Source organism: Carica papaya, chromosome 7, assembly GCF_054855325.1.
Source record: "Carica papaya isolate Zhongbai chromosome 7, ASM5485532v1, whole genome shotgun sequence".
Classification (NCBI taxonomy): Eukaryota; Viridiplantae; Streptophyta; class Magnoliopsida; order Brassicales; family Caricaceae; genus Carica; species Carica papaya.
Window position 1 is genome coordinate 27,638,223 of NC_142315.1, and position 27,472 is coordinate 27,665,694.

Genomic DNA, 27,472 nt, shown 5'->3' on the forward strand with positions numbered 1-27,472 from the left:
AACTAGAAAATCTAATTAATATTTTCATTCGAGGGTGAAAACTAGAAAACACGTTACATCGACCAAATCTTACCATGAGAAATAAGAAGATGAGGAGGAAATCAAGAACATGGAGGAGAGGCTTGATTAAGGTGAATGGGAAAAAAGCCAGAGAATGAAAGCAGAGAAAAGAAGAACAAGTGGGATGAGATGAACTGCTTTCTCTCCCAATGATTTGTGCTGCAGAGCTATCTCCTTCTTGCTTGCATCAGAAACTGGCAGTACCAGAAGATCAGAAGGAGAGGACATGGTAGCTCCTGCTGCTGATAAGTTGACCAAGAACTCATCAGACGGCCGACTATTGGTAATGCTTGATGATGATGATGTTGAAGATAACCTGTACATCGTTATTCTTGATCAGAGATGGAGGAGAGAAGCATAGAGTCTATACAAAAAGATGAAGTGGGTAAGCTTATATATACATATATATTAAAGGGAAAGGTGACATAGGGTGTTGTCAAAACTTCTAAAGCCTGAAGTTAAGGAGAGAAAGAGCTTTGATTTTAGAGCCAAACATGCAGTGACAGTTGAGTGCTTATACATGAATTTTCTGCAAGTTGCAATTGGATTCAATATATATATATATACATGATTATATATGTGTGTATGCAGTTGTGGGAGATTGAATATTTATGTGGTTTAATTTTGGGGTTAATAAAACTAAAAGCAACGTCTAGTCTTAACCAAAAGGCATGTGATGGAAACTTCTGTTCTAAGGTTATGTTTGTAAGAGATGAAATCTCTTTGTGATATTTGTATGGAAATTTAATATTTACTTTGACTTTAATAGTACGAAGATATTTTAGTTAAATTATAAAAAAATTAAGCTTTAATTAATTTTTAATTAAATTAAGATCAAAATTTTAATGGTTAAATAATGCCTAATTCTTAGCAGGAACTTGGTGTCTTCTTCCTTATTCCTTTTTTTTTTTTCTTTTATTTCAATTTAATCAACCAAAATGTGTAGCTAAAAATGGAACGGGAAGTGCCGTTTCAAAAGAATGTTGAAAGTGTTAATCTTATTACGATAACTAATAATTATAAATAAATAAATAAGATTATCACAATATCTTGTTTTTTTTTTATAAAAGAAATAAAATAAATAATTAAAATTTTTTAATTTAATATTTTTATAATAAAATAACAAAATAATAAAATATAAAAAGATCTAAACTATGATAAATATAATTGCAATAATTGAACGATCAAAATCAATCATAAATGATTACAATATGATTTAATTTTTATAATTCACTTTATTAAAATTAAAACTAAATCCAAGCTAATACTTAAGTAATTTATTTATAAAAAAAAAAAAAGCTTTTCTTTAATTATTTATGATATTAATATAAATTAGTGAAATTATTTTAGTTATAATTTTTTTTAAATACATGTCGTAATAAATTTTGATTAGTAAACTATTAATACTCCAAATCTTATGATTTGAATACATTCATAATTTTCGATTTTAAAAAAAAAAAAATGTTGCAACGAATACCAGCTACCAGTCTGTCCGGCCTAATTGGTAAGAAGCGTAGTTCAGCCCTCCGCTTCAAATCACTTTTGAATCTTTAAAAAAAAAAATAAAAATCACAATAACCAAACCAAAGGAAGGAATAACCCCATATACCACAGTTTCAACAGAGCAAGGCTGGTCAAAAAGAACCAGTTTGACAGTAGTACTAAGATGTTGACTGCTGAACGTCATAGCTTTTCTTCACATTTCCAAACAGAAATTTCAGTATTCAATTTCAAAATGGGAAAGAAGATGTCAAAATGTCTGCGTTATACTCCCTCCGAACTTCTCATCGGCCGGTAACATACAACTATATACAGTACATCAACATTGTACAAATATATTCCCAACAGTGAAATTATACAGTATTATGATATGAAAGGTAAAAGGCACAGTTGACGAGACGGACTATGGTCTCATTGTAAAAACACACACCAGCAAAACCTGGAACATTTGAGAGGCAAAAATTCGTGCCAAAAAGCTCACCGAGCGTTTCATGACGGAATTTCAGGGATAAAAGATCTCATCTTCTGGAAATAGTCAGCAACAGAACAACTATCAATAACATCCATCCACAGAGATCACACATTAGACAACAAGATCAGTTTCCTTTTATCACTCTATGAAGAACTTCTTCTTGAATGGAGGGACCAACTCGCCTGAAGACCGTCTTATCTCACAACCAAGCTCAACCTCCATTAAACGATGGTTTTCTTTGGATCGGTTCATTGAGAAAGAGATATTCATATCATCTCCTTCACTAACATGGATGGGAGGATGTAAAAGGAAAACCTGTTTATTAAAAATTAAAATTAGAAGGAAACCGAAACAGAATTGCTGAAGAAAAAAGAAGCTAATTAGAGACAACACAGGAAGCAAAATGCAAGCATTGAAAAAGATTGTCTCGGAGTACGGATACCATAAAAATGCTCAGAAGTTTCAGACCATTCCCAGAATCTTATGGAAACCTGGTCACTTTACACCATTCATAAAGATATCTTATAAAAAACTTGGTCACTATATACTATTCATAAAGATATCATGGTGGTCACACTAAGAAGCATATAAAAGAGTTGATCTTCAGCTGGACCAATCAAGTATTGCCAGCTAGTGCCATAAAACATGTATCATTTAATTCAAGCCATTGAATTATACACACTGATCTGTCGTCAATTTGAATAGAATTGGGTTCCATTTTCCATTCATTAATTCAACTGGTGAAGCAGTTGAGTGGTCTATGACTCTATACTTGGACTATGGGATAGCCAGCAAGAGGAGATTAGTGTCTCTCTCTTTCTCTCTCTCCACTAGCAAAATTGAAACAAAACAAGAGGGCCAGATGGGTTACAGAAAATGCATTTCACCACCAAAATACCCCAAAAGCATTATGGCATTAAAAAAATTCCAAAAGCATATAGTAAATATCTAGATTCTGAAAATAAAATACAATTCTTTTCTCAACACAGACCTGCTGTCCCCAGTGCGTGCCATTGTGTATACTAGGCGCAGTAGTCAACTCAATTTCTTTCTGAGCTGGATCCTCCTTTCTTCCCTGGCACAACATGAAAGACAAGTTATATTACATTTAGTACGTATATGCCACTCAAATCCCACTGTGTCACGTGAACAATGAACCCTGAAGCTTGACTTACCCGGAAATGGACATCAAACCATCCAGCAAACCCACATAGCCTTGTTCTCTCTATGTTGATAGATGAAGATAACTTCGATTCTACCATGGAAATGTCATCCACAGTTGCAGTTAAGCAGTCTATCTCTTTTACAAGGGCAGCCGTCCCATTAACTTGGTGTGGATGAAGGTTGTTCCACAATGATGTCTGCAAAAAGTTTTACCATGATTTCTTTACAGAGTAGGATACTGCAGCCCGTTCTCAGAGTACACATAAAATCAAAACAGATAGATAAATATAATGCTCTTCTTTGTTACATAAACAGTAAGTTACATCCCAGTGTAAGAAAAGTTCCAAAGGAATTAAATCCAGATTAAATGCAAAAATTGAATTAAAAACAACTAAATCAAAACTCATACAAAAAAGTAACCCAAAACACTGACAAATTGATGCACATAAACTAGGATTGACTGGCATCCATAAGCACACATGACTGTATTTGAATATAAAACGAAGTATTTGAGGTACAACCAAAATGTTAAATTCACCTGTAGATAATATTTCTCCTGCTCATCAGAGAAGGACTTTGTGAGAGCACTCATATCAACACCATAGTAGGTTTTAGTGTCACTCAAAAAATTATACCAGTCCTCCATTGCTCCTTCATAATCATTCTTTTTTTGATCCACCAATCCAGACCTTATTGGAGCCAACCACATGCGAGCATGGCTAGGATACCTGTGAAAACAAATCTTCACTTGTTATGTATGGAATTGATCAAACTTGAATTCTAACCATCTTGAAGTTATCAATAACTCTTGTAGCTACTAATTAATTTTCTCTGAAAAAAATGTAATAAGGAACGACAAGTTTGATTTACCATATAAAACAAGAGTATGAGAAGAATGTAATGACTATTACGTGAGAGCAACTTATTACATTATTTGTTTGGATGAATTAGGATAACTTTGTATTACGAATACTAAATAAGTTTTAATCCTGATTTATATGTACAAATATTGAATCAGAATTAAACCCTTAATTCTAATCACTTATTTTGTTTTGAAGGCCATTTTATCCTTCCCCATCAATTTTTTAATAATTTCTTCATAGAATTTTATATAAAAATTATTTTGATATTTGGAAATGTTTTAATTAATTGAATAACTTTTAAATTGTTTTAAATTGAGTATAATAAAATTCCGAGAATAGTCTCAACAGTGGAGAAGCTTTTGGAATGGTTTATATGAAATTGTATAATTTTATGAAGTTAAAATAATTTTTTTTTTTAATAAAGCATATGGTAAGATTCATTAATTCACAAGCACCAAAGGGTGTAAACCTATGCAAAAAATATTTACATGTCAATCAAAATATCAATAAAGTCCCCAAAATCCTCTATTATATAAAGAGGATGACCCATAATCATTTATGAAGTTAAAATAATATGAAATAAAAATCAGGTATAGTTTTGTTTATTAGAATAACTATTCAAAAATTTATTAATTTATCATATAATCATATACAAATTTATTATATACAAATAACATATAGGTTTTTTTAAAACAATCTAATGAATATAGAAATTATAGTCATTTGTAAGTTATTATAATTCTATTCCAACTCCTAACACCCTTGAACCAAACATTGTAATAAAGATTGAATGAAATATTCCTGATTGCCAATCAAACAGGATAATATAATCACAATTCCATAACAACATTGTTCTATTTCTGTTTAATAGCTATTACACTTAAAAGCTATATATTCCATTCAGTGAACCAAAGGTACCCTAAAGCTAATAGCAGCTTAACAACCTTCAGCTCAAAATTTTAATCTCTACTTTCTCAAATAAGTTTCACTTTACTGTATAAACTTATTTTCTAGTAGCTCATAACCATAATATATCAGCTTTGTTATTGATTATTCTATGATTTTTCACTCCAATATAACCAGAATTGTATATACCTCAATCAATTATCAATTCCACCATGCATACATGTTAAGCTCCCTCGGTTTGCATATACTTCTACCAAGTGACCCATCCAACATCATTTTATTTCTAATTTCTAGTCAACATAAAAATAGGTGCTTGTTTTTTTCCCAGCCTATCGTTGCCAAATTTGAACAGTACACTTAACCAATCTGGTCATTATGAAAGTATATAATTTCGTTGTATTTACTAACTTAACTAATTCTCTAGGTTAACTGAACCAGATATAACCAGACAAACATGTGCCGCTGGAAAACAATTTATACAATTGGAACTCCTCATAGTCATCAAACCAAGGTTGAGGAATAATAAACTGATTGAAAAATGTTACATCTTGGACATTTAGTGAAGCCTTATGACATGTCAAGTGAAAGTGGAATCAAGTTTTGGGGGTATAGCAGATAGTACGAAAACAACAGGATACTAGAAGCAAAACACCAATCTGGTAACAACCATATCTGCATGTGATATAAACATGAACATGCTGAACTACATACTGTTAACTTACATGACTCCTGTTGGTTTGAGCCAGCGATCACGTGCACAAATCACAGAATCAAACATAGACTCACGGAGAAGGAAGTAACCCATCCACTCCGAGATTATCACATCAACTGACAATTAATAAAATGTGAATGTAGAATGAGAACAAGAAATACTTGGCACAAAAGTGATGAGAGAGACAGAAGAATTCAAACTTGATTGCTACATGACTTGAAACCTACTAACCTTTCTCTGGTAGAATGACATCCTCCATTGAGCCCTCAATCACTTCAATCACATCCTGAAGATTGTTTGCTTTAACAAGTGTTCGGGCATGGTCTGACATCTTAGTTGCTTCCACTGCATAAACCTTCCTTGCACCAGCTTGTGCAGACCAAATTGCAAGAATGCCACTCCCTGTTCCTACATCCAAGACAGTCTTCACCACAAGTTCACCAAATTAGTCACAGTCCACTTCTATAGCCAAATCCATACACAACATACATGTGAAACCTGTACTGAAACTACCAGGAACTCAAATTACATATCCATTTGGGTCTCTAGAGAGTTTCACCGTCTTTGGAACAAATAAAGTTCCACCAAAAAAAAAGGTTTGGAATTAGTTTACAAATCCACATTTTTGTGTTTAGAATTATTCCAACGCATGAAATTCATCTTGAGGTGAATTTCATGATCAATTGAGCACATGCATTTTTCTTAGCTGAAAATGAAAATATCATTCAACTATGCAGGTGTAGCAATATCCTGCAACAGCAAAGGAAGCAAGCAAGTGGAAGGCTCCTGTACAATAAAATAACCATCCGGACTACAAACAGCATTGTTTGCCAAAGCAGAGCACACGCATTTTATATTACAAAAGGAATTCTGAAACAAAAGAACTATTTTTGTAAAATTTACATGGAAATGTATTCATTTTGATAGAATTCAGAATGCATGTTTCAATTCCATTTAGGATTCATGCAAAATTGAATTTCCATGTTTTCATGGTTGAAATAAGCATACATTTCCAAATGAAATCCATACAAAATTGTTAATTCATTCCAAAATTGAAGTAAAAAATGAACTGAGGAGCTTGTAGAAAAAAGATCGGAATGTCTTGTTTCTTGTTTGCGCTTCAGCAAATGTAGCGTTCTTAATTGAAGTCCACAAAATGGTTTGAGGTTCCATGGCTTATTGTAAACATTAAAATGCATTTTGCAAACGAATTCATCATTCAAGTCATTTACGAATGAAATAAAACCCCACGGTTCATTCGTCCCAAACAAAACCTTCGAGTAAGAGACTACTCATTAATGCTTCGTCTAAAATAGGAAACAATGTATGCTCAATCAAATTGACAATACAAGATTAAGAAATTTAGGTACTAATGTAGGCCAAACCGCTATTTTTTAATCCAATAAATTTATCGTCCACGTTCCACCCCTTCTCACAAACTCATACAGAGACATGGTAATATAATACGTATATATATATATATACACCTTTCCAAAGAAGTGGTGTTTATTTTCGACAATGGCTTTGAAGTAAGCATCCATGCGAACTTGGTCAGAGAGCATCTCCTTCTGGTGGTAGAGAAACGCGTAAGTGCAGAAATACTGTGCGAAATCCACTTCTTTGTCCACCGCACCACTGCTGCTGCCAATACGTTCGCTTCCCGCGGCGCCATTCCCGAAGCTACCCATCCTACTGCTCTCTCTGTCCGCTTTCACCGTTTCGCACTGTGTGCTACCTGCTCGAAGGGGAAGAGCAAAAGGGAGAGAGGAAGAGAGAGAGAGGGAAGGTGGAAATGGAGGGAAGGGAAATGTGCTTTTAGGGCAAGATCAAGGTGCAGGAGTTGCGCTTTGTTGGCAATTAGAACTTGCCACGTCAGTACCACGTAAGCACAATGGGTCCCACCATCAACATATTCTGTCTGGATTTGCCGTCCTGATTGATGTTTTTGATTGATTCTGGGCTGGGCTTTTGTCCTTGTTTGCAAATTATGAAGCAGGTAATCAGAAGCCCATGGAAATTGAAACGACGCCGTAGAAGCCCATAGTGATCCGTGGAACGAGTTGGGAATTTCCTCGATTATTTCCCACGTGATTAATTACTTAAAAAACTTATGTGAAATAAAATATTTAATTCAAACGAAATATTAAACAAAATAAATATATAAATAAAGAGAAAATATAAAAATAAAATTCAAATTCCTCAGTTGGCCTCGAAATTCCATTTTTGGCAGCAGTTAGTGCAGAAGTTGAATTTTATTATTTTTCTTTCCCGAAAATAAAAATGTATTTATTTAGGTTGGCTGTATATATACCTTTCCTTAATCGTATAAACGTGTGGGATTTAAATACGTGTGAATCAATAATTTGGAAAGGGGAGAAAGATGTAGAGTTTTCTCAGCAACGGGTGTGAAAAAAGTCAAATGATAAAAGTATATATACGTATATACATATAGTATACATGGCAACTTTTAAATACGTGTGAATCTCATTTTCAATTACCACTTACAAGTATAGAATACAATTTTACTATCCTTATGTAATATTATATTTACCATTGAATTGAAATGCACATTTAAATTGGAATTCTCAATCTCTTGTAAAAAATAAGTCGTGTGAATTATTTAATCAAAAAATATTAACTTTTTAAGAATATTTTGAATAATATAGTTATATGTAGCGCCCGGAGAAAAGGGGCCGGAAAAAAAAAAAAAAAAAAAAAAAAAAAAAAACCCACGTCGGCAGCCACGTCAGCAGGCCCGGTCAGCAATCCCGGCCAACCGGGGCCTGCCACGTGGCAAGACCACATCACTCCGGAACGGGCCACGTTGGCGATCCGCGTGGGCGCGATCGGACGGCCCAGATCAATCGCGCGATTGGACGGCCCAGATGCAATCGCACGGACGGCCCAGATTCAATCAAAAACGAACGGCCCAGATTAAAATAAAATGGACGGCTGAGATCAAAAGGCAATGGGTTATAAATAGAACCCCCACACCAGACCACAAACCCTAGCCGCCTGCCGCTCGCCGGAGAAGACGAACCAGAAGCCGGCCGCCGCCACCCGCCGCCGCACCGGAGGAACTTTCGACCGCCGATCGAGGTAAATTTCGTACCCTCGACTCGTTCTTCCATGCTGATTCCTCCTGTGGCCAAATCGGAGCCAAAATCCCAGCCAAACGGCCGGAATGCACGGCCGAAGCCCAGCGGCGCCGCCGCACCCTTCTCGGTTTTTGCCTCCGATGAGGCCCTTCCCGGCCTCCGTTTGATGCAAATTTTATATCACCGTAATCACCACTCTTTTCTCTACAGGTTGACCGAAGCCGAATCACCAAAACACGAACCTCGCCGGAGAGCCACCGCACCCGAGAGCGCCGCCGCCGGTAAGCTCCGTTTTTCCGTGATTTTTTGGCCCCCCGAGGGCCCTAGGGTTGTTTTCTCGCATGGACCGATGCGAGTGTGGCCGAATTCGGCCGAAAACAGCCAACCCGAGGCGAATCGCCGCCGTACCGGAGTTGCGATTTGGGCCGAAAGGGGCCCTGGGCCTAATTTGTGATTTTTTTTGGAACACGTGCAGGTACCAGTAGTGCGTTTCAGTTCCCCGAGGAAAATTCAGGGAAAATTAGGGACAGCCTGTAGGCGCACTGTGAAGCCGTGTTCGGACCCCGAAACGAGTAAGGACCCCTCACCCTATTTCCTATCACGGTATTAAAGTTCAAAATGATAAAACGGTATTTCTTGAATTAACGAATGTGTGAAATTGCTTAAGGTGGCTAATGGAGCCCGAGTCTAGTGTGATTGGTGATTTACTGTTATTTGGCATGTTTACAGTTTTAAATGCAAAATGAGGTTTGATGTGTTCATTTTACAGATTTGTGTGCATATACTACGTTTTTATTAATTATGGGTGAATGACTGAAAAACTGATACTGTGTGTTGTCTATTTGGCATGAATTACGATTTGCTTGTTTAAATGTGAATTGATGATGCTGACTGAGGAAAAAGAAAATGAAAGATTGTGTAGACTGATAATTGTATTATGGAGGTCAGCCTGACTAGATATCCTGGGAGATGGTGGACGGACCGGATCCGTAGGGAACCCTGCCGGGATTGTGGTCTCACATGCCGGACGGGGTATGGAGATCTTATGGTTTTGGCGCCCATACCGGATGGGGTATGGGGACGGCCCGTTTCACCCTCATACCGGACGGGGTATTGAGGTTTATGGTTTTGGCGCTCATACCGGACGGGGTATGGGGACGGTCCTAGAAACTGATTATGAATGTTAAAGGTTAACGGGTAGTGGGACCCCTATGGACCCCCACGGATACTAGTAAGCTGGTAAATGAGAAAAAAGATATGTTGTATAATGATTGAATTACAAGAGGCGTGATAAGTGTTATGTTTTACAGCTTATATTATTCCATGATTATGATAATGTTATTGTTTTTCTTATATTGTTTTCATAAATTCCACCGATGTAAGTGGATGGTAAAGGTTTTATCATAAATAAAAGGATTTATTGTAAAACATGCTCCATGGGTCCTTTGTGTTTTCTACCCACCTTTACCTCCGTGACGGTGAGATATCGTGATGTTCTTACTGGACTAGTGTAGCTCACTCCTTATTTAACCATTTCAGATCAGGAAGACATGGTTCCCGAGTCCATTCCGCAGGATGACGACGAAAGGGATGCCTAGAGACTCTGTAGTCATACTCATAGCTTTGTTTTCGAGTTTCTCTTTTAGTTAGTTTAACCTTTCATATTTTAAGTACGTTTTTGGTTTTCGTGTAAGGGATGTTAACTGAAATTTTGATCTCGCTTCCGCATTTGATATATTTAAATACTCATTTCATTTTAATATTTCCGGGGCCGTTACATTATATCTCTAAATATTTTTATAATATAAAAAAATTGATATATTAAATTTTTAAAAATATTTATTATAAACCAATTATCAACAGAGTGTGTATGGTCTGACCCACTCAACTTAATATACAATAATAAATATTTTGTAAAATACTTACAATGTATGTAACGATTCTGAAAATTCAAAAAATATATATATAATAATTTAAGTACAGAAACAAGATAAAATATTAACGTTTACATCATTTACACAATGATTTAAAAGTATTGAACAACATTACGAAATGAATTATCTGAAAGAAATACGATAAATAAGAAACATAATAGAAAATAGAAATTATCTAGCATCTACTCGCGATTTTCTTACGGATCGAGCTCTAGAACCAGATCCTCTTGATCTGAAATGGTTAAATAAATGATGAACTACACTAGCCCAGTAAGGATATCACACTATATAACCGACACATAAGTAAAGGTTGGTATAAAATTAAAACAACTAATGGAGCACTAAATTTAGCAAATTCGTTTATCAATCATAAAATTATTTACCGTTGTGGAATTTATGAAAACAATCTATAGATACAATAATATCATACATATCATAACTTCATGAACAATCAGCAACATATAACATATCATATATTCATATCCATGAACAATAAACTAAATCATAACCGTTTCTAATTTCACCAGCTTACTAGTATCCATGGGGGTTCATAATGATGTTCTCTCTACACGTAAATCATTTTTCTTAACAATATAAATTACAGGGTCGTCCCTATACCCCGTCCGGTATGAGTGTCAATACATTAAACTTCAATACCCCGTTCGGTATGAGCTCCAAATTACCAAGTCTCCATACCCCATCCGATATGAGATAATGTTTATGGTAGAGTTCTCTATGTACCCGGTCCATCCACCATCTCCCAGGATATCTAATAAGGCTGTCATTCTATTTGTTTAATTAATCACATCACTTTCCTGTTATCCTTTAGTCTCCATTACCAAATTACACATAATCACATAAACAAATAAACATGCATAAGGTAACGCAATCATGTCTCAAATCCCAAATCAAACAGTAGTCACGTAAGACAGTAATAGGTGTATTTAAACTATTAAATATATAAATTAGATATTATCATGCTTTTAAACTGTAAAATAAATCAATAGAGAGTAATGTCTGGTTCGAGCTCCATTAGCAATCCGTAATTAAATACGCACATCTATTTAATTTATACAAAATACCGTATTATTATTTATTGAAACTTCAATTTTATGATAGAAAATAGGACGATGGGTTCTTACTCGATTTGACGTTGAAAAGCAAAATGGTTTACTGCGCTTACGGGTGATCCCTAAGTTCCATGAATTTTTCTCTAGTAACTGAAACGCGCTTATAATACCTACAAATGTTCCAAATAAACCCAAAATCAGTCTTAGGGCCCGTTGGGCCAATTTCAAAAATCCAGCACGGCGGCGGCTGTCTGCCTTGGGTCGACCATTTTCGTCCGCTTTTGGCCGAATTCGGTCGATTTTGCATCGATTCTTACGAGCACACACGCTAACGGGTCTCAGTGGGCCAGAAAAAATACGAAAAACCGAAACTCACCGGCGTTGGGGCTCTCCGGTGTAACAGCTCCTCCAGCTCACATTGCGGTTGGGTGTTTCATTTCGGTTTTCGGTTAACCTGTAGAGAAGAAAACGGTGATCACAACGGTAAAAAAATTACGCGAAACGGAAATCAGGAAGGGCCTCATCGGAGGCAGTTTGTGAAATCCCCCGCGGCGGCAGTGCCGGGCTTCGTCGGTGTTTTCCAGCTAATTGGCTGGTTCTTTCACCCTGATTTGGCCATCGGTGGATTTAAAATTGAATTTCATGCAACAAATTTTTTTTTATACCTTTTTAAATTACGTTTTGACCTCTAGTTTCTGATTTTTTTTTTCAAAAATATTCTCCGAACCCAATTTTTTACTCATTTTTTTAAAAATTATATTTAATTTAATTCTTAATAAATTTTATCTTTTTTTTCATTAAAATAAAATAAAATATAATAAAATAAAATAAATTAATAAATAATTATATTTATTAATAAAAAATAAAAAATAAAAGATTTTGGTGGGTGTTACAAACGTATGAGTGTAATTGCCGTTGATTAAATTTTAATAAATTTATTATATTTTAAATAAAATAAGTATTTAATATTTAATATATTTTTTTAATTCAAATAATTACATTCACATATATAAATATATAGTTTAAAGCGTGAATTAACAACAAATAAACTATATTTAATACAAACAAAATACTTGATTGAGAATATATATATATATATATATATCTAATGGTGATTTATGACGGATTGATAGTGTGATGATCTTTTCCAACCAAAATGATGCCTACTTCCGATCAGCATACCTCTGCTTATCCCTCATCTTGTCAAATATGTAGGTGCTATTCCCACATCTCCCTTTTTTTGCCTTTGTATATACATTCACATATATATATATAGATATCATTATGCATTTTAACCGTACTATACCCATTTCCTTTGCACATATATATATATATATATATATACACACACACACGATGTATTAAGTATATCACATCCATTAACAGTAATTATTTATGCTTGTATTTATAGATGAAAGCGTGTGAACTGGGGAGGTTGACGCCAACTGCAACTCAGCTTTTGATTATTCTATGCATGTCTCTCTTGACTTCAAATGTGCGGAGAAGTAGAGATTGATTGGGTCAGCTACTTGGAATGATGAATTTTTTTTGATTATGTTTAAACCGGAGACAAATAATTAATTTTGTGATTAATATAAATAATTAAATTTTGTAGTTACATACTTAATATTTATATTATTTAGTGGATGCTGACAATATTTTATGTATAATTTCAATATAATCACTATAACTGAGTATTTGTTCGTTTATTTAATTAAACAATTTAGATGGGTACATAAAATAATGTGAGTATTTTATTTGTTAATTGGACACGTGAGATATGTAATTTTTTTATTGATTTTATATATATATATATGTATATTAAGAATTAAGTATAATTATAAATAAATTTAAATTTATATTAAATAAAAAAAACAATGTAAAAAATTGTATTTATGTATTCTATATTAGTGAATATATAGATTTATAATTAAAAAAAAAAAGAGTAATTTAATTTAATATAAAATCAGCATCGTTAGTAGCCTCTATAAATTATTTTTTAGATTTTTTATAAAAAAAATTATTTTAAAATTTTAAATTTGAAAAATATGTATTAATTAATATATACCCGCTTGAATTTGATGGGTGAAATAAATTTATCGGTTGGTCCCCACACTATTAATATTTGCATAACTTTTCAAGTTTGAATTGTAAATATATCCATACGTAGATATATATTTATAAATATATAAATATCCGCTCGGAAAAAGAAAAAATTATTGTTCGAGAAATGTAAAGTACAAATCTCTGGTCATAACACTCTTCTTCAATTGTTGATGATGATGATGATGGAGCTCTAATGGAGGACAAGAAAGCAAATATAATAGCTCTTACAGTCGTGCTTACACTCGTCGTCTTCATCATCGTCTCTCGAGTCATACTCAAGCTCTCCAAGGGTTTCTTTCTCATCACCGGGGCGGGCAGTGCAGTGATCCTTGCAGTCTTCGTTTGTCTTTTCATCAGAAGACGATACAACAGGAGGAGAAAGATTTTGGAGTCGAAGCTCGTTTCTGAAGGCAGAGAGCTTCGGATCGAATACAGTTTTCTTCGTAAAGTTGCTGGACTCCCGACGAAATTCAGATTCAAGGAGCTTGAAGAAGCAACGAACAATTTCCAGTTATTGTTAGGGCAAGGAGCGTCTGCTTCTGTCTTCGAAGGAACCCTAAGTGACGGAACTTCTGTAGCCGTGAAGAGAATCGAGGGAGAGGAGCACGGGGAGAAGGAATTCAGATCGGAGGTCGCCGCCATTGCTAGCGTCCAACATGTAAACCTAGTGCGTCTTATTGGTTACTGTAATTCTGCTCCCGGCAGTGCTCGATTTCTTGTTTATGACTTTATCTCAAATGGATCACTGGATTGTTGGATATTCCCGATACGAGCCGCTGGAAATCGGCATCGCGGAGGTTGCTTGTCGTGGGATTTGAGGTACAAAGTCGCCATTGACGTGGCCAAAGCACTCGCGTACCTTCACCATGATTGCCGATCGAGGATCCTCCACCTCGATGTGAAGCCGGAAAACATACTAATCGACGAGAATTACAGAGCAATCGTCTCCGACTTCGGGCTGTCGAAGCTGATGGGGAAAGACGAGAGCAGAGTCGTCACAACAATCAGAGGAACGAGAGGGTACTTAGCACCAGAATGGTTATTAGAAAACGGAATCTCTGAGAAATGCGACGTTTACAGCTACGGCATGGTTCTTCTAGAGATGATTGGTGGTCGGAGAACAGTTTGCCTTATCGAAAACGGGAATGACAGGTCTCAACGGAGATGGCAGTACTTCCCTAAAATCTTGACTGAGAAATTGAGAGAAGGGAAATTGATGGAAGCTGTAGATCGGAGACTGGTTGATGCCGGAGGAATCGACGAGAGACAGGTGAAGAGATTGGTTTATGTAGCTTTATGGTGTATACAAGAGCGAGCCAGGCTTCGGCCGAGCATGTCCCTTGTAGTGGAGATGCTTGAAGGGCGAGTTCCGGTGGATGAGCCGCCTGAGACACAGATGCTTGTTGTTGATTTGTTATCAGACGAGGCAGCCGACGGTAGTCGCCACCATCCCACCGTCTCCGCCGCTTTAACAATACAAGAAAACGGCAACGTTCCCACCTCGTCCTCTTACTCTTACGCCATGTCAATTCTCTCCCCACGTTAGCTCTGCTTGATTAAAGTCAACTTTAGCTTGATTTATAGCCTGAGATCAGGTATATCTTTTCCCCCAAAATTTTCACAAATCTACAGGATATAATTTCTTCTTCCCTTACCGGGATCTCCTTGCATGTAGATAAAAAGCCTAAAAAATGGATTAACAACATTCAAAATCATCATCTTCATCATTCTCTTCCTTCATTACAGCAGGATTAATCAATCATACTCCACTCTTACACAAATCTGTTCAATAATTCCTATTCTTTTTGACTCGTGATAATAATTTTGTCGCTAAACGTACCCGCACTACAATCAAAACGACCTGCAACTAAGTTGATTTTAAATTCTGGGTCATTTAGTTGAATTTCAAAGCCAATTTGCAAAATAAAATGGAGAAGACCATTGATGCATTTCAAGAATTAAGTAGATAGAGCCGACCCTCTTGACTTGGTTGACAATATGTTATTGGGTAATTATTATTAGGTACTAGAAGAGAACAAATGAATTGAGGAATGTATAGATATAATTGGTTTATTTCAAATTTTACTGAAATTGTTACATGCTCACTTTTTTTATATATTATTTGAATTATAATTAAAACAAGTATAAGGTACAAATAAATTTTTTATAAACATTATCGGATTTGGTCCAAACAGGTAGCTTGGTGTTCTTTGTCGTGAATTATTCTATGAAATCGTGTGTTTAATTAAATTAATGCACACCCATTGAATTGTTTATAAGAATAATCAAGTAATTTAACAATTTAGTACACTAATTACCCAAAATTAGTACATTAATCAATTAATTTTGATTAATTAAAAAATAGCCATCGAGGAATTTAATTCAAAACGCACCGAGTTGGTGAGACGAACAAAAAGTGCATATCATATAGGACCGGAGTTGATTTGAGAAATTAGACAATCAAACTTTGTATGCTTGAATATCTATTTTGACTTTTTAATTAATCAAAACTATATTGACGCATTAAGCAGTCAATTTGGCTTACATGCTTAATTCTATTTCGTTTTCAATTTTGCCATGTTATATTCCATAAATTAATAAATAAATACAAAAAAAAGCAATAATAATAATGAGAAACCATAGAATTCTCCAAATGAAAAAATTTTTATAGAATAAATACAAAAAATTAATTGGGTTTGGTTACTAATTACACGCTAAGATTTTTTTATAGATGAAAATTAGATATAATAAATATATAATATTATCTAAATTGTATGTTATTAGCATAAAATATTATAATTGCTTTTTAAAAAATAATTATTTTATTAATAATTAAAGAATTAGTGCAACAAGAGCCTCTCCCATACATGAAAATTAGAATAATCACGTGAAGTACGTGCAATGCAGTGAATAATTGCATTACTCTGTCTTCGAACTCAGTTAATGAACATATCTGGTCGATTAGCTAACATCTATTTATAATTATCGACTATGTTTAAAAAAAATATTGAAAATATTATTATTATTTAAGTGTTCCATTGGTTTTTACAATGATTAAAAAAAAATTTCCAATTTCTCATTTAAAAAGAAAACTCTCCCTACCAATGAAATTAATTATATAAAATAATATATTGATCTTTATAAATATTTATTGAGAAATAAATTTTTTAGGTGTGATAAAAATTTCATAAAAAGTATGTATTTATGAGCTTAAAACTTTGTACTTTTGATATCATATTAATTTAATTCATATGATATTAAAATTATAATATAACTATTACAACTTGAAATGAAAATTGGTATTTAATAAAAATATTTATCATTACTCACTAAATTGGTGTATCTTGAAATCATAAAATATAAAATAAACAATATTTAGAAATTAGTAACGGTAAACTCAACTTAATTAAACTTTTAAACCGCATTAATTGATCTAATAATTCAAAAAATTATTTCTCAAGATTTTACAATTTCTTTCACCAATCTTCATGTAATCATACCGGATCCAACTACAAACGAATGGGGTCAAGAATCCAACACGTATGAATGCTTTACACCCTAGGGATTCTCGCACTTTGACAATATCTCCCACAATGATATTTTAATTTTGACGCATAAAATATTCAGTTTACAGAAAAGAAGAAAAAACACAAAGGGATTATCAGAGAAAGTTGGGGACCTTGAGATTTAGAGTCTCTATTTCCACATTGAACTATCGGCATCGAGCTTTCAGGTATTACCTAAAACCCTAAACCCCCATTTTCTATTCTTCAAATCTATATTCATCTTTAAAATCTTTCTAAACGATAAATATTATTTTCTTCTTATTCATTACTGTCCTTTAATCCTTATTTTGTTATTCTGTTGGAAATTTAAAGGAGCTAGAATTTCAATTTACATTTTCCCTGTGTGTCATGGCTCTTGTTAGTCACAAATAGGGAAATAGCGGGTTTTTTTCCATTTTTCGGGAGGTAGGGAGAATGAGAATGAACGCGAAATATGGTATTGAACAATTTCAACACAGGGGCTGATTCGTAATTGGAGGAGCTCTGTTCTAATTATGGCTTATGGCCTTCATGCTACTCTAGTTAGTGGGTCTTAGGTAGAATGTTAGGCTCTCTTGTGGTAATACATTTCTCCAGTTTGGTTGATTGCATCTTTAGAATAACACAGGAAAAAGTGCCTCCACTTCTTCTATGAAATGACCCATTTGTCACAGTTATCGTTTTAGCTCAAGATGAACACTTCAATGTCAACTTGACATAATCTGGACTACTGGTGAACTTTACCTTGGCTGATATTGTTGGTTCGTTATTAGCCTCAGTGCTAGCTCCTAGCTGCTAGCTTCTAGGATTACTAATTGACTTTGATAATTAATGTTATTTTTTTGTTTACTATGATAAACAAGTATTAATTTTCCTTTGTTCTAGGATTTCTTTTGTGGAAACCGCAGCAGTTGGCATTTGCCTTCTCTCTCTTCTTTGGGTCTAACATGAGCTTTACCGGTCCTTCGGTTGGTTCTGGTAAGTTTTACGAATTCATGTATCTTTTTTCATTTGCTTTGACTTATTTGATAGTTAAAATGAGGGGTCTCCTGTAAGTTTTAATGCTTCTGGTTTCATTTTGATACCTTGTTCTTTTTTGGATCTTATTTTCTTTTTCTCTCTCTCTCTCTCTCTCTTTCTCTATGGATTCCTGGTGATCTAATTGACGAGGAATTTTACTTAAAATCATTCTGTTATTCCTATTCCATTCAGCATTTTATTGCTGTATTGTTACCATTTCAGGTGGTAGAAGTGTCAGAAGAGCATTTGAATTTGGAAGAACCCATGTTGTTAGGCCCAAGGGTAAACATCAAGCCACAGTGGTTTGGTTACATGGCCTTGGTGATAATGGCTCTAGGTAGTCATCAATCAGACTACTCTTCTGGCTAGGCCTTCCTTGTTATTGGTTATAAAATTAATATGGTCGTTTAACTTTTATACATTTCCAGTCAGTTTTTTCCCTAGTGATGCCTGCTCTTTATTCTTTTGGGAGAAACATAGTTCTGCCTTCTCACTGTGGAAAGGAGAGAAAGAAAGTACAGGAATCATATATTATTTTCTGCTTTTATATGTACCACGCCTAAGAAAATACAGTAACACGTAATAGGGCATTAAGTTGGTGCAACCCGTATATAAATCTACAATTCTCTCGAAGGGAAAAGATCTAAAAGATCAACAAAGTCAACCCCATTGTGGGGAGTTAACCCTTAAATAAATACAAAGGGTCCATGTGTATTTCTTCGTTTTCTCTCAAAAGAATGATCTGCTTTTGAATGTATAAAGACAAAATGATTACACTGTGTTTGGAGCAAATGAATTCCATATAAATGTGGAGTTGATTTCCAAATCCACATTTTTGTGATTAGAATGTGGACAAAAATGTGGATTTACCAATGAACTGCATTTTTTTTTTGTGGAATTCATTTGTTTCAAATACAGCTTTAAAGTTTCAAACTCTGCTTGCCTACATACTTGTTAACTCTATAAGAAGCTGTTAAAGTGGGTTTCCGTGATAATTCTGACTCCATTGGATTTTTTGCTTCAAAATTAGATGGATTTCTCTTTAAAAGATCAATATTATAGAGAGTGACACTGGTGTTTCTGATCTACTGGAAGTATTAGTCCTACAACAAGAATAATGTGACTATCTTTGCATGCTAGAGAATTTTCTGATACATTTGGTTATGTCTTGCTGTCATTTTGATGTGAAGTTTTATGCAAAACTAGAGTCTGATTGACAGGAAGTTACAGAAAGTATAAACAACAGACTAGTTCACATTACTCTTTGCAGTATTGTAATTTTGTGTTCCTTTTCTGTCATATGCTTTTAATTTGACCACATGTTGGCCATTGAGCTTTGAAATCTAATAAAAGGTCTTGATTATCATTTGGAATGTAACCTACCCCCTGGTGATAGATCTTTCACCGTATCAAACTTTTGACTTTGGTTCCTTCAAACAATTTATCGTTTATCATATGAAAATTCTGAATGTGAGTTAATTTCCAAACCTTGTTTTACAGTTGGATGCCTTAAATTCTCATTTTTTTCATATTATCTTGTTTGGCAGCTGGTCTCAGCTTTTGGAAGTTCTTCCTCTTCCAAATGTAAGCGTAATTGCATTTAAATCTAGGGAATCCTTATGTGATCTTACCTTTCTTTTGAAACATCTTTCATTCAAAGTATTCAAATAATTAAGATTAATTATGTTCTCATTGATAATTTCATTAATATATACTGCATATTCTCTCTCTCTCTCTCTCTCTCTCTCTATATATATATATATATGATATTATGCTGCATGAAATTTCATGATGCAGATTAAATGGATATGTCCAACTGCTCCTACTCAACCAATAAGTTTATTTGGTGGCTTCCCATCCACAGCTTGTAAGTACAGTTAAATTAGATGTTTTCTTTTCGTTTTTTTTTTCTTAAAAAAAGCAGAAAAGTTAAAAATTAGGGTAAAGAATAAATGAAACACGGCTGCTTAAAAAATTTTCCTGTTACAATAGGAAGGAAGAGGATTCATGTAGCTTCACTTGAACAAATTTGGATTTAAGGATCATTTGAGTTGATACCTGATAAAAGTCATGTATGGATATTATATCTTTCTTTTGGGAGTGGGCATAGGAGGAAGGATGTACCATCCACGTAAACTCTTACTCTTTGCTAGCGCTTTGAACAAGAAAAGTATTTCTAATATGGAGTTGAAACTCGTTCTTGTGAACTATATTCTGCCATTTCAAACACCAAATTTTAATAACCTGAATTTTATCCTGATGTAAATCAGGGTTTGATGTGGGAGATCTTTCTGAAGATGCTCCAGATGATATAGAGGGTTTGGATGCTGCAGCAGCACATGTTGCAAACTTGTTATCAACAGAGCCTGCTGACAGTATGTTCCTATCTCTTGATGCTTTTTATCTGGAAAGGCTATACTGATTTGAAATTTTCATGGCCATATATTCATAAGTCTTCTACATATACACATGTATACGCATACACATCTGAAAAATTCATGAAAGGAAATACATGGTTATAGGAGCTTAGACAGCCACTTCCACTCTATCTTCTGTGAGATAAACTCTTTCCTTTTCTTTTTTGAAGTTTCTAGCCAATCAAATGTAAGATAGGAGCTTAGACATTTATTGTTTATTCTAAATTATTTTTCCTAAATAATCTTCTGCTACAATCTCTGTTATGAATAGAAAGTTGTCCCTCTTTCCTTTGTTTTCCCTTGTTATTTCTGCTTAATATTTGTTTGATTAGCGTGGTCAGTGGTCATTTTGTTCTTCAGAAATGTACTTGGCTGCATAAAAATACCAATGAATGATGTCTAGTATCAATCAGAATTTAATGCATTTGAGATCTATAATAGAGACTTTGTTTATGCGTCTTTGATATTTGGAAATATTCTTTCAGATACGATATCATCTTGTGTTTATTGAATTAAGGAATGCATAAAAACTGAGAGTACGCAAGGAAATTCTATGGAATTGATTGTTTCTTTCATGGATGACATTGTGTAAAATGAATTTTTCCATTTGTGACGATTCAGAATGAGTTCTTGAGACTTGATGTCTAGCTAAAGTGCTGTTTGACAGATTTTTCTTCTATTGATGATGATATTCATCTTTTTACTTTGATTTTATTATAAAAATCTGGCTTGGACTTTCAAACGTAGAAAAAGAACGAAGACTTTATTCAAATTTAATGCCTTTTTCCTACTGGCCCGAGGCCTATAATCCTCAGAGTGCTTGCTTATCTCCCAAGCTTGTTGTGGCTTTAACTGTAATTTTCCTTGTAGTTAAACTGGCTGTTGGGGGCTTCAGTATGGGTGCAGCAACTTCCCTTTACTCTGCAACCTGCTTTGCCCAAGGAAAATATGGGAACGGCAATTCATACCCTTCCAACTTAAGTGCAGTTGTAGGCCTTAGTGGCTGGCTTCCTTGTTCCAAGTTTGACGTCTAATCTATTATCTCTTGATCTTTTTAGCTCATAGTGTTATTCCTCTCTTTCTTGTTTGGGGTTAATGTTGGCACCTCTCACCAAAAAAGTACATTTTCCTTTCTAAAATAATTCAGGATCTTGAGTAACAAAATAGGACAGGAAGACGCTGCAAGTCGTGCTGCATCCTTGCCCATTTTACTGTGTCATGGAAAAGGTATTGATCCTTATCTTATATGCTATAGTAAGGATTTATGTTATATGTATCTCATTTGGGAGATAGTGACCATCAGCACCTGTAACTTATCTGCCTCCAGCAGGTGGTGATAAACCTTTGTGGCATGTAATCTTGTGGATAAAGAGACTATTTACCATCTAATATTAGCAATTTTGTCGTCTGACTGACGAAGGTTATTTCTGGAGCTCCGTGATGCTCTGGAGCTTCGATGGAAAAGCATTCTTAACCGGATATTACCAGAAAAGACAAACATCTCAAATATGCTTTCATTTATTTTCTCACTTGAGTAAATGAGACATTCAAACTTTTGACAATCTAAGTCTTTTCCCTGGGTAACTGTTTATAGCATTTCTTCTCTTGCTTGAGTAAACTTTGGGCTGTGATACCCTCATGTCTAGTTATATGGTTACTGACGTCACTTTTACCACTTTAACTTGGAAACTTCTTCTTGCCGTTTTGTCTTGTAACTGGAAGGAAAATCAAACTTAAATAGATTCTCAAAAGGAGACAAATTGGTTATCACTGCTATGTTATATGAACTTTGTGTAAGTCATTCTGTAATTGATCTGTGAGATTTTTTTGCCTTGTATAGAAGATTTTCACTTTCAAGGAACACCTTTTGATTTTTCTTTCTTAGTATGTTGTTGCCACAGCAATTTAATTGAAGAGAGTCTTTTTTAAAAAAAAAATTTAAAGACTTAGTCACTAAAGATTCAAACTTAAAACTGTTGAGGACTGTAATTTTTATGGTTGTTGTAAACTGTCATATATCCTTCTATGGAGGTCTTTGGTTCCTGTTTCAGCTCTTCCAGCCAAAGACTCACGTCTTGTTTTACACACTGAAATATTTTGTGATTCAAAATATTGGAATGCTCATAATCTTGGTGCTTGTGGTTGTAGGTGACGATGTGGTGTCATATAAATTTGGTGAGAAATCATCTCGAGCATTGAGTTCAAATGGATTTAAGGATGTAACATTCAGATCCTATAGTGGGTATGTGATTGAAGTCCCTCATTTACGCATTTCTTTGCAGTTTCTGAAAAATTTACATCTTCACTACATGTTAAGTTCTAATGCATGCTAAGCAGGCTTGGGCATTATACAATCCCGGAAGAGATGGATGAGGTGTGCGCTTGGCTAACTTCAAAATTGGGGCTTGACGGTTGCAGTTCATAATTACAGTCCATATCCAGATCTGGAAAAAAACTGATAAAAAAGTAAAAGTACAGTGGTGGGGGCGGAAAAGTTATTCACTTGGAGACAAAACTCTTGGGTGCAAAATACATGTTATAGCAAGATTGGCTTTTGCATGACATATTTGTTCTTACGTCTTCTATCGTTTTAACTGGTAAAAGCACTGTTGGTGAATTATAAGAACGTTTGTGAATGTTTGATTGATCTCAATCCGTACTAGTCAGCCATCTGGGCTCATTGCTTCATTTTTTTTTTTCCTTAAATGTCCTCTGTCCCCAGGATTATTCCTTATCTATTTTGGATTAAGATCAAGAGAATTCTGAGGATTTTTAAATCTGCAAGTAGTATGAGATTATTTCTCTTCATTCTGCATGCATTCTATTCATGGTAGTTCATCACAAGCTTTAGATTTACCTAAACTGTACATTTGAGTGAATCCAACTTAGTCATTTAATTTTTAGTACTATGTTGAGAATGTTTTAGAGAAGTACTTAGACAAGGATAAGTCGTATTCATGCCAATACTTCCACTACCAAAGCGCCAATACAGCGACATCAAACACAATACAACATGGCTCCTACCAAGTTCCAAAATCTTTGAACAAACCAAAAAGGAAAAAGGAAACTGAGTGGGGGAGGGAGGTACACTCAAAAATAAAAAGAAATGCAGAAAAAAAATGAGAGAACGATTTGAAGAAACTACAACATCCAAATGAAGCAATCAGAAACTGGACCAATTTATAAATGGTGATGAAAGCCAACGCTGTTCACAACAACATTCTCTCCCTTCCCAGCAAGTCATTCTCTGCAATGATTTCAGCAAGCGTTATCTGAAGGGAATCTCTCCCCTGTTTCTAGACTAGGACACATACTCGCTTCCGACTTTTGAGCCTCTTTAACAAATGACACATCCCCACCACCACTAGACGGTGACAGGAGATGTTTCTCTTGATCTGTGTCATCAATTTCTGTTGACTCGCGGGGAGTTGTCGTTGTGAGAGACTCGGTTCCATCTTCTGGAAGCAGAAACCCAATACACGGTTACTTTTTGATGAACAAGTTATGGATATCTTCTCAAACTATTTCAAGGAAAGAGATGTAGAACACTTGCCTGCACACTCGTGGTATTCCGGAAGCTGTTTTACAGTAGTTACTTGAAGGCTTTCAGGAAGCAGACAACTACACAATGAACCTATATGTTGGATCAGAGAAAAATGTTCAGATTTTGGGCTGTGTTCTACTGTGTGAAACAACTAGTCTCTACGTGAGCAAAGGAACAAATAGTTTTATAGCTTTTAGATAACAAGGAAATAAAATGAAATGGCTGCACCTAAGGGGTGCCACCGAAGTACAAAAGATTTTAAATATGTCTGAAATCAAAATGTTTATGAACTTCCCCGAATCCACACCATCAAGGATGGGAGTGGCCTGTAAACAAAATGCTCAAGGATTGGAAACCATGCCCTCAAAAATTTGTTTTTCTGCTTGTTGCCAAATGACCCACAAAATAGATATAGGAATGAGATTGAAAACTTTCTTTTTCTCCTATATTTATGGCAAAGGAAATAATGGATTCAACTTGTCAGCGGTTCTTTGACATCAATGAATAGGAAGGGTTCACAAATAGAATAATAACAGGTTGATAATGAAGAAAGAATGCAACTGCAAGATATAATTTATTTTGAAATTTATTCTTTTTCAGGTTCTAATGAAAAAGCTGAATGTTCATTGATAAAGAGAACTACTTTACCTAGCCGAGCTAGCCGATTCACCCACCCAGGAATATGCTTGCCCGTCAATTTCTGTGAGATATCATCTGTAAAATGGTTGCAGTTCTTGGATATGAGATGATAGGTATCTCCATGATACTCAGAAGCTATACGCTCGATAAACGTCCGAAATTCAGGTTGTGGCATATTTATTCGACCTAATGAAATAGAACATCTGTAAATGAAACCCGGGCAGCTCTTTGGCTCCACTTCAAAAACTCCACTAACAGGAAAGTCATGTGCTCCAAAGCCATACTCCTTACCATGGACTGTTTTAACATTAAGACATCCATCATTTGCTAGATCCCATTTGTCCAAAAATTAAAGAGAAAAATATGAGATGAAACAAACAATTCCGATTAATGCCTTGTGAACAGATTGCACAATCAGTAAAATATAGGAATCTGGAAATGCTTGCAACAAAAATCAGTTGAAATATTGAACATTTACCAATCTGACTACAAACACTATCTCCAGAGAATACACCAATGACTTGCAGCTCTTTCTCATTGGCATGCTGCATGCATGTAAAGAGACAGATATGCTGTATGCATGTACAGACATATGGAGAGTCCAGATTGCTCCATATTTTACCTCTACGAGTCAAATCCAGTGGATACAGCTTCATGATCAACCAATTTTATATATATATATATATCCTATTTACTCAAATCTCAGCCAACTAGCTTAAGAAAAATTTTATCATCCCTGTAAGTTCCCCAACCCCATTAAAGAAGATTATCCCTAATTCCCTACCCCACCTTGGCTTTTGATCCGTTCAATATTCCGATGGAAGAATAAAATGGAAAAGAAAAATGCCTAACAATAACTAAGAATATTGGCTGCAGAAAATATTCTAAACAAAAAGGAATACATGCTCTCAAATCACACACCAACAATATCAAAATGGTCAATCGTCATAAATCCAGAAGAACTTGCATCTTTGGCATTTATCTAGCATTCTTTCAGGCACTACTGGCAGAAAAGAAAACATATCTTTGTGAACAATCAACTATTCAAGCACTTGGAAATGTCTTCTTCCAGGCTTCCAGCCCCAAATTTGAACTGAAAAGGCCAAACTATGTTATATGGCACTCTTATCAACCTTCTTTTGCAGACCAACTGTTCTGAAATAAATGCCTCTGAATCATTCTGCCTCAAACGGGTATCTTAGGAAAATGCCTAATCAAAAAACAAGAGGGCAATTGGCAAAACAAATCTTGGTAATCTATAAATTGATAATTAGGCCCCTAAGCAGCTAATCTACTCATTATTACATATAACACAAACAATTAACATAGAAATGTAAATCTAACAACCAGCGAAAAAGGTAAATCCAGGAAGCAAGCAAGAGCATGAGATGCACTTCAATCAAAAGATCGCACCTTCATTCTCAGAAACTCCATACAAAATTCTTAGCTTGCTTTAAAAGAAGCAAAAAAACTGCAAGTGTAAAATGTATATTTAAAAGAACGCTACCAAAGATGAATCAGAAAAAATCTCATATCCTCTTTGTTTCCATGTCAATTGCTATGCGCAGAACAGCTCAGAAATAGAAATTTCCATAAAAAAATCCACATCGGAGAAATTCAACAAGATGGGGCCAAAGGGAAGCTAATATAATCCATACCCAGATGTTAAAAAATGCAAAAAGAAAAAAAGAAATCAGGCAATAAAAAAAGACCAACCTTCAATTCCTGAATGGAAAATCCCACAACCAAACCAGTACATGTAATTGTTGATTGGAGTGAGATCATATACATTCAGCACCACCTGGGTTTCGCTGTTAATGCTTCTATCTCCATTCCCGGAGCTCGAATTCGAGTTTTTCTCCGCCACCATCCTCGTTTTTTTTTACCTCAAACTTTTTTTTTGTTTTTGAAAAAAAATTACAAATTTAACGAAAGCACCCTCAACACCCAGAAATCTTATCCTTTATGAGAAGTTGGACAAAGGAGATTTCGAGGCTTGAAGATGCATCTCCGGGCAGCGAGGAGAAAAAGAAAAACGCGCTGGGACTTTTTGAGGACTGCAGGAAACGAAAATGGGAAAGAGAAAAGAAGGGGAAATAAAGAAAGGACGCAAATATAGCGCCACACCAGGTGGCTTCAATTGAATGATTGTGGCAGAAAGTAATTTAATAATCTTTCTGTTCTCAATTTATTATTGATTTTTCTTCAATGTGAATTATTCATCAATTTTATAATGCCCAAAATACATTATAACATCTAAAACCCATATTCTATCTTTTCGTTTATTCTAATTCTGTATTCTAAAATTTTTATCATAGCACTCCTACGTTTTAATTATTGTTATAAAACAGTTAGATAATTGAATACGTGACTGATGATATGTCAAAAATATAATAAAAATTAATGTAACACATGACGCGAC

General features: G+C 34.8%; 4 protein-coding genes across 6 annotated transcripts; 2 read left to right on the forward strand and 2 right to left on the reverse strand.

The window, feature by feature from the left end:
* Positions 1-2,007: 2,007 nt before the first annotated feature.
* PRMT10 (protein arginine methyltransferase 10) lies at positions 2,008-7,496 on the reverse strand. Its single transcript, XM_022039535.2, has 7 exons — positions 7,165-7,496; positions 5,909-6,101; positions 5,688-5,793; positions 3,735-3,924; positions 3,208-3,393; positions 3,024-3,107; positions 2,008-2,347 (listed from the first exon to the last, which is right to left on the reverse strand). The coding sequence occupies exons 1-7, from the start codon at positions 7,363-7,365 to the stop codon at positions 2,171-2,173; spliced, it is 1,137 nt and encodes a 378-aa protein (XP_021895227.2). The 5' UTR covers positions 7,366-7,496; the 3' UTR covers positions 2,008-2,170.
* Positions 7,497-13,978: 6,482 nt separating this feature from the next.
* Positions 13,979-15,600, forward strand: LOC110812646 (Protein kinase superfamily protein). Its single transcript, XM_022039467.2, has one exon. The coding sequence runs from the start codon at positions 14,079-14,081 to the stop codon at positions 15,429-15,431; it is 1,353 nt and encodes a 450-aa protein (XP_021895159.2). The 5' UTR covers positions 13,979-14,078; the 3' UTR covers positions 15,432-15,600.
* Positions 15,601-17,479: 1,879 nt separating this feature from the next.
* On the forward strand, positions 17,480-23,675 carry LOC110812647 (alpha/beta-Hydrolases superfamily protein). The gene is made up of 10 exons (XM_088207036.1): positions 17,480-17,618; positions 18,316-18,408; positions 18,673-18,787; positions 19,998-20,034; positions 20,248-20,317; positions 20,721-20,825; positions 21,738-21,888; positions 22,015-22,094; positions 23,016-23,109; positions 23,205-23,675. The coding sequence occupies exons 2-10, from the start codon at positions 18,378-18,380 to the stop codon at positions 23,290-23,292; spliced, it is 771 nt and encodes a 256-aa protein (XP_088063162.1). The 5' UTR covers positions 17,480-17,618; positions 18,316-18,377; the 3' UTR covers positions 23,293-23,675.
* A 126-nt stretch (positions 23,676-23,801) lies between these two features.
* LOC110812708 (deSI-like protein At4g17486) lies at positions 23,802-27,188 on the reverse strand. Of its 3 annotated transcripts, XM_022039538.2 has the most exons (5): positions 26,767-26,907; positions 26,184-26,260; positions 25,060-25,347; positions 24,421-24,501; positions 24,023-24,325 (listed from the first exon to the last, which is right to left on the reverse strand). In XM_022039538.2, the coding sequence occupies exons 2-5, from the start codon at positions 26,227-26,229 to the stop codon at positions 24,126-24,128; spliced, it is 615 nt and encodes a 204-aa protein (XP_021895230.1). In that variant the 5' UTR covers positions 26,230-26,260; positions 26,767-26,907; the 3' UTR covers positions 24,023-24,125. The 3 variants fall into 3 exon arrangements, with proteins under 3 accessions (XP_088063163.1, XP_021895230.1, XP_021895229.1); XM_088207037.1 differs by lacking the exons at positions 26,184-26,260; positions 26,767-26,907 and adding an exon at positions 25,972-26,141 and having other exon boundaries at positions 23,802-24,325; XM_022039537.2 differs by lacking the exon at positions 26,184-26,260 and having other exon boundaries at positions 26,767-27,188.
* Between the last annotated feature and the right edge of the window lie 284 nt (positions 27,189-27,472).

What these genes read in the sequence shown, in the direction of transcription:
- PRMT10 (XM_022039535.2), bottom strand. Translation starts at nt 7,365, where the DNA reads ATGGGTAGCTTCGGGAATGGCGCCGCGGGAAGCGAACGTATTGGCAGC. An exon ending in AACACCACTTCTTTGGAAAG is followed by an intron (nt 6,102 to 7,164) that starts GTGTATATATAT and finishes CTTGTGGTGAAG; the next exon opens with ACTGTCTTGGATGTAGGAAC. An exon ending in AGGAGAAATATTATCTACAG is followed by an intron (nt 3,394 to 3,734) that starts GTGAATTTAACA and finishes AACTTTTTGCAG; the next exon opens with ACATCATTGTGGAACAACCT.
- LOC110812646 (XM_022039467.2), top strand. Translation starts at nt 14,079, where the DNA reads ATGGAGGACAAGAAAGCAAATATAATAGCTCTTACAGTCGTGCTTACA.
- LOC110812647 (XM_088207036.1), top strand. Translation starts at nt 18,378, where the DNA reads ATGAGCTTTACCGGTCCTTCGGTTGGTTCTG. An exon ending in TGGCTTCCCATCCACAGCTT is followed by an intron (nt 20,318 to 20,720) that starts GTAAGTACAGTT and finishes GATGTAAATCAG; the next exon opens with GGTTTGATGTGGGAGATCTT. An exon ending in ACATTCAGATCCTATAGTGG is followed by an intron (nt 23,110 to 23,204) that starts GTATGTGATTGA and finishes CATGCTAAGCAG; the next exon opens with GCTTGGGCATTATACAATCC.
- LOC110812708 (XM_022039537.2), bottom strand. Translation starts at nt 26,920, where the DNA reads ATGGTGGCGGAGAAAAACTCGAATTCGAGCTCCGGGAATGGAGATAGA. An exon ending in TTTCCATTCAGGAATTGAAG is followed by an intron (nt 25,348 to 26,766) that starts GTTGGTCTTTTT and finishes ATGTTAAAACAG; the next exon opens with TCCATGGTAAGGAGTATGGC. An exon ending in GAATCGGCTAGCTCGGCTAG is followed by an intron (nt 24,502 to 25,059) that starts GTAAAGTAGTTC and finishes TCCAACATATAG; the next exon opens with GTTCATTGTGTAGTTGTCTG.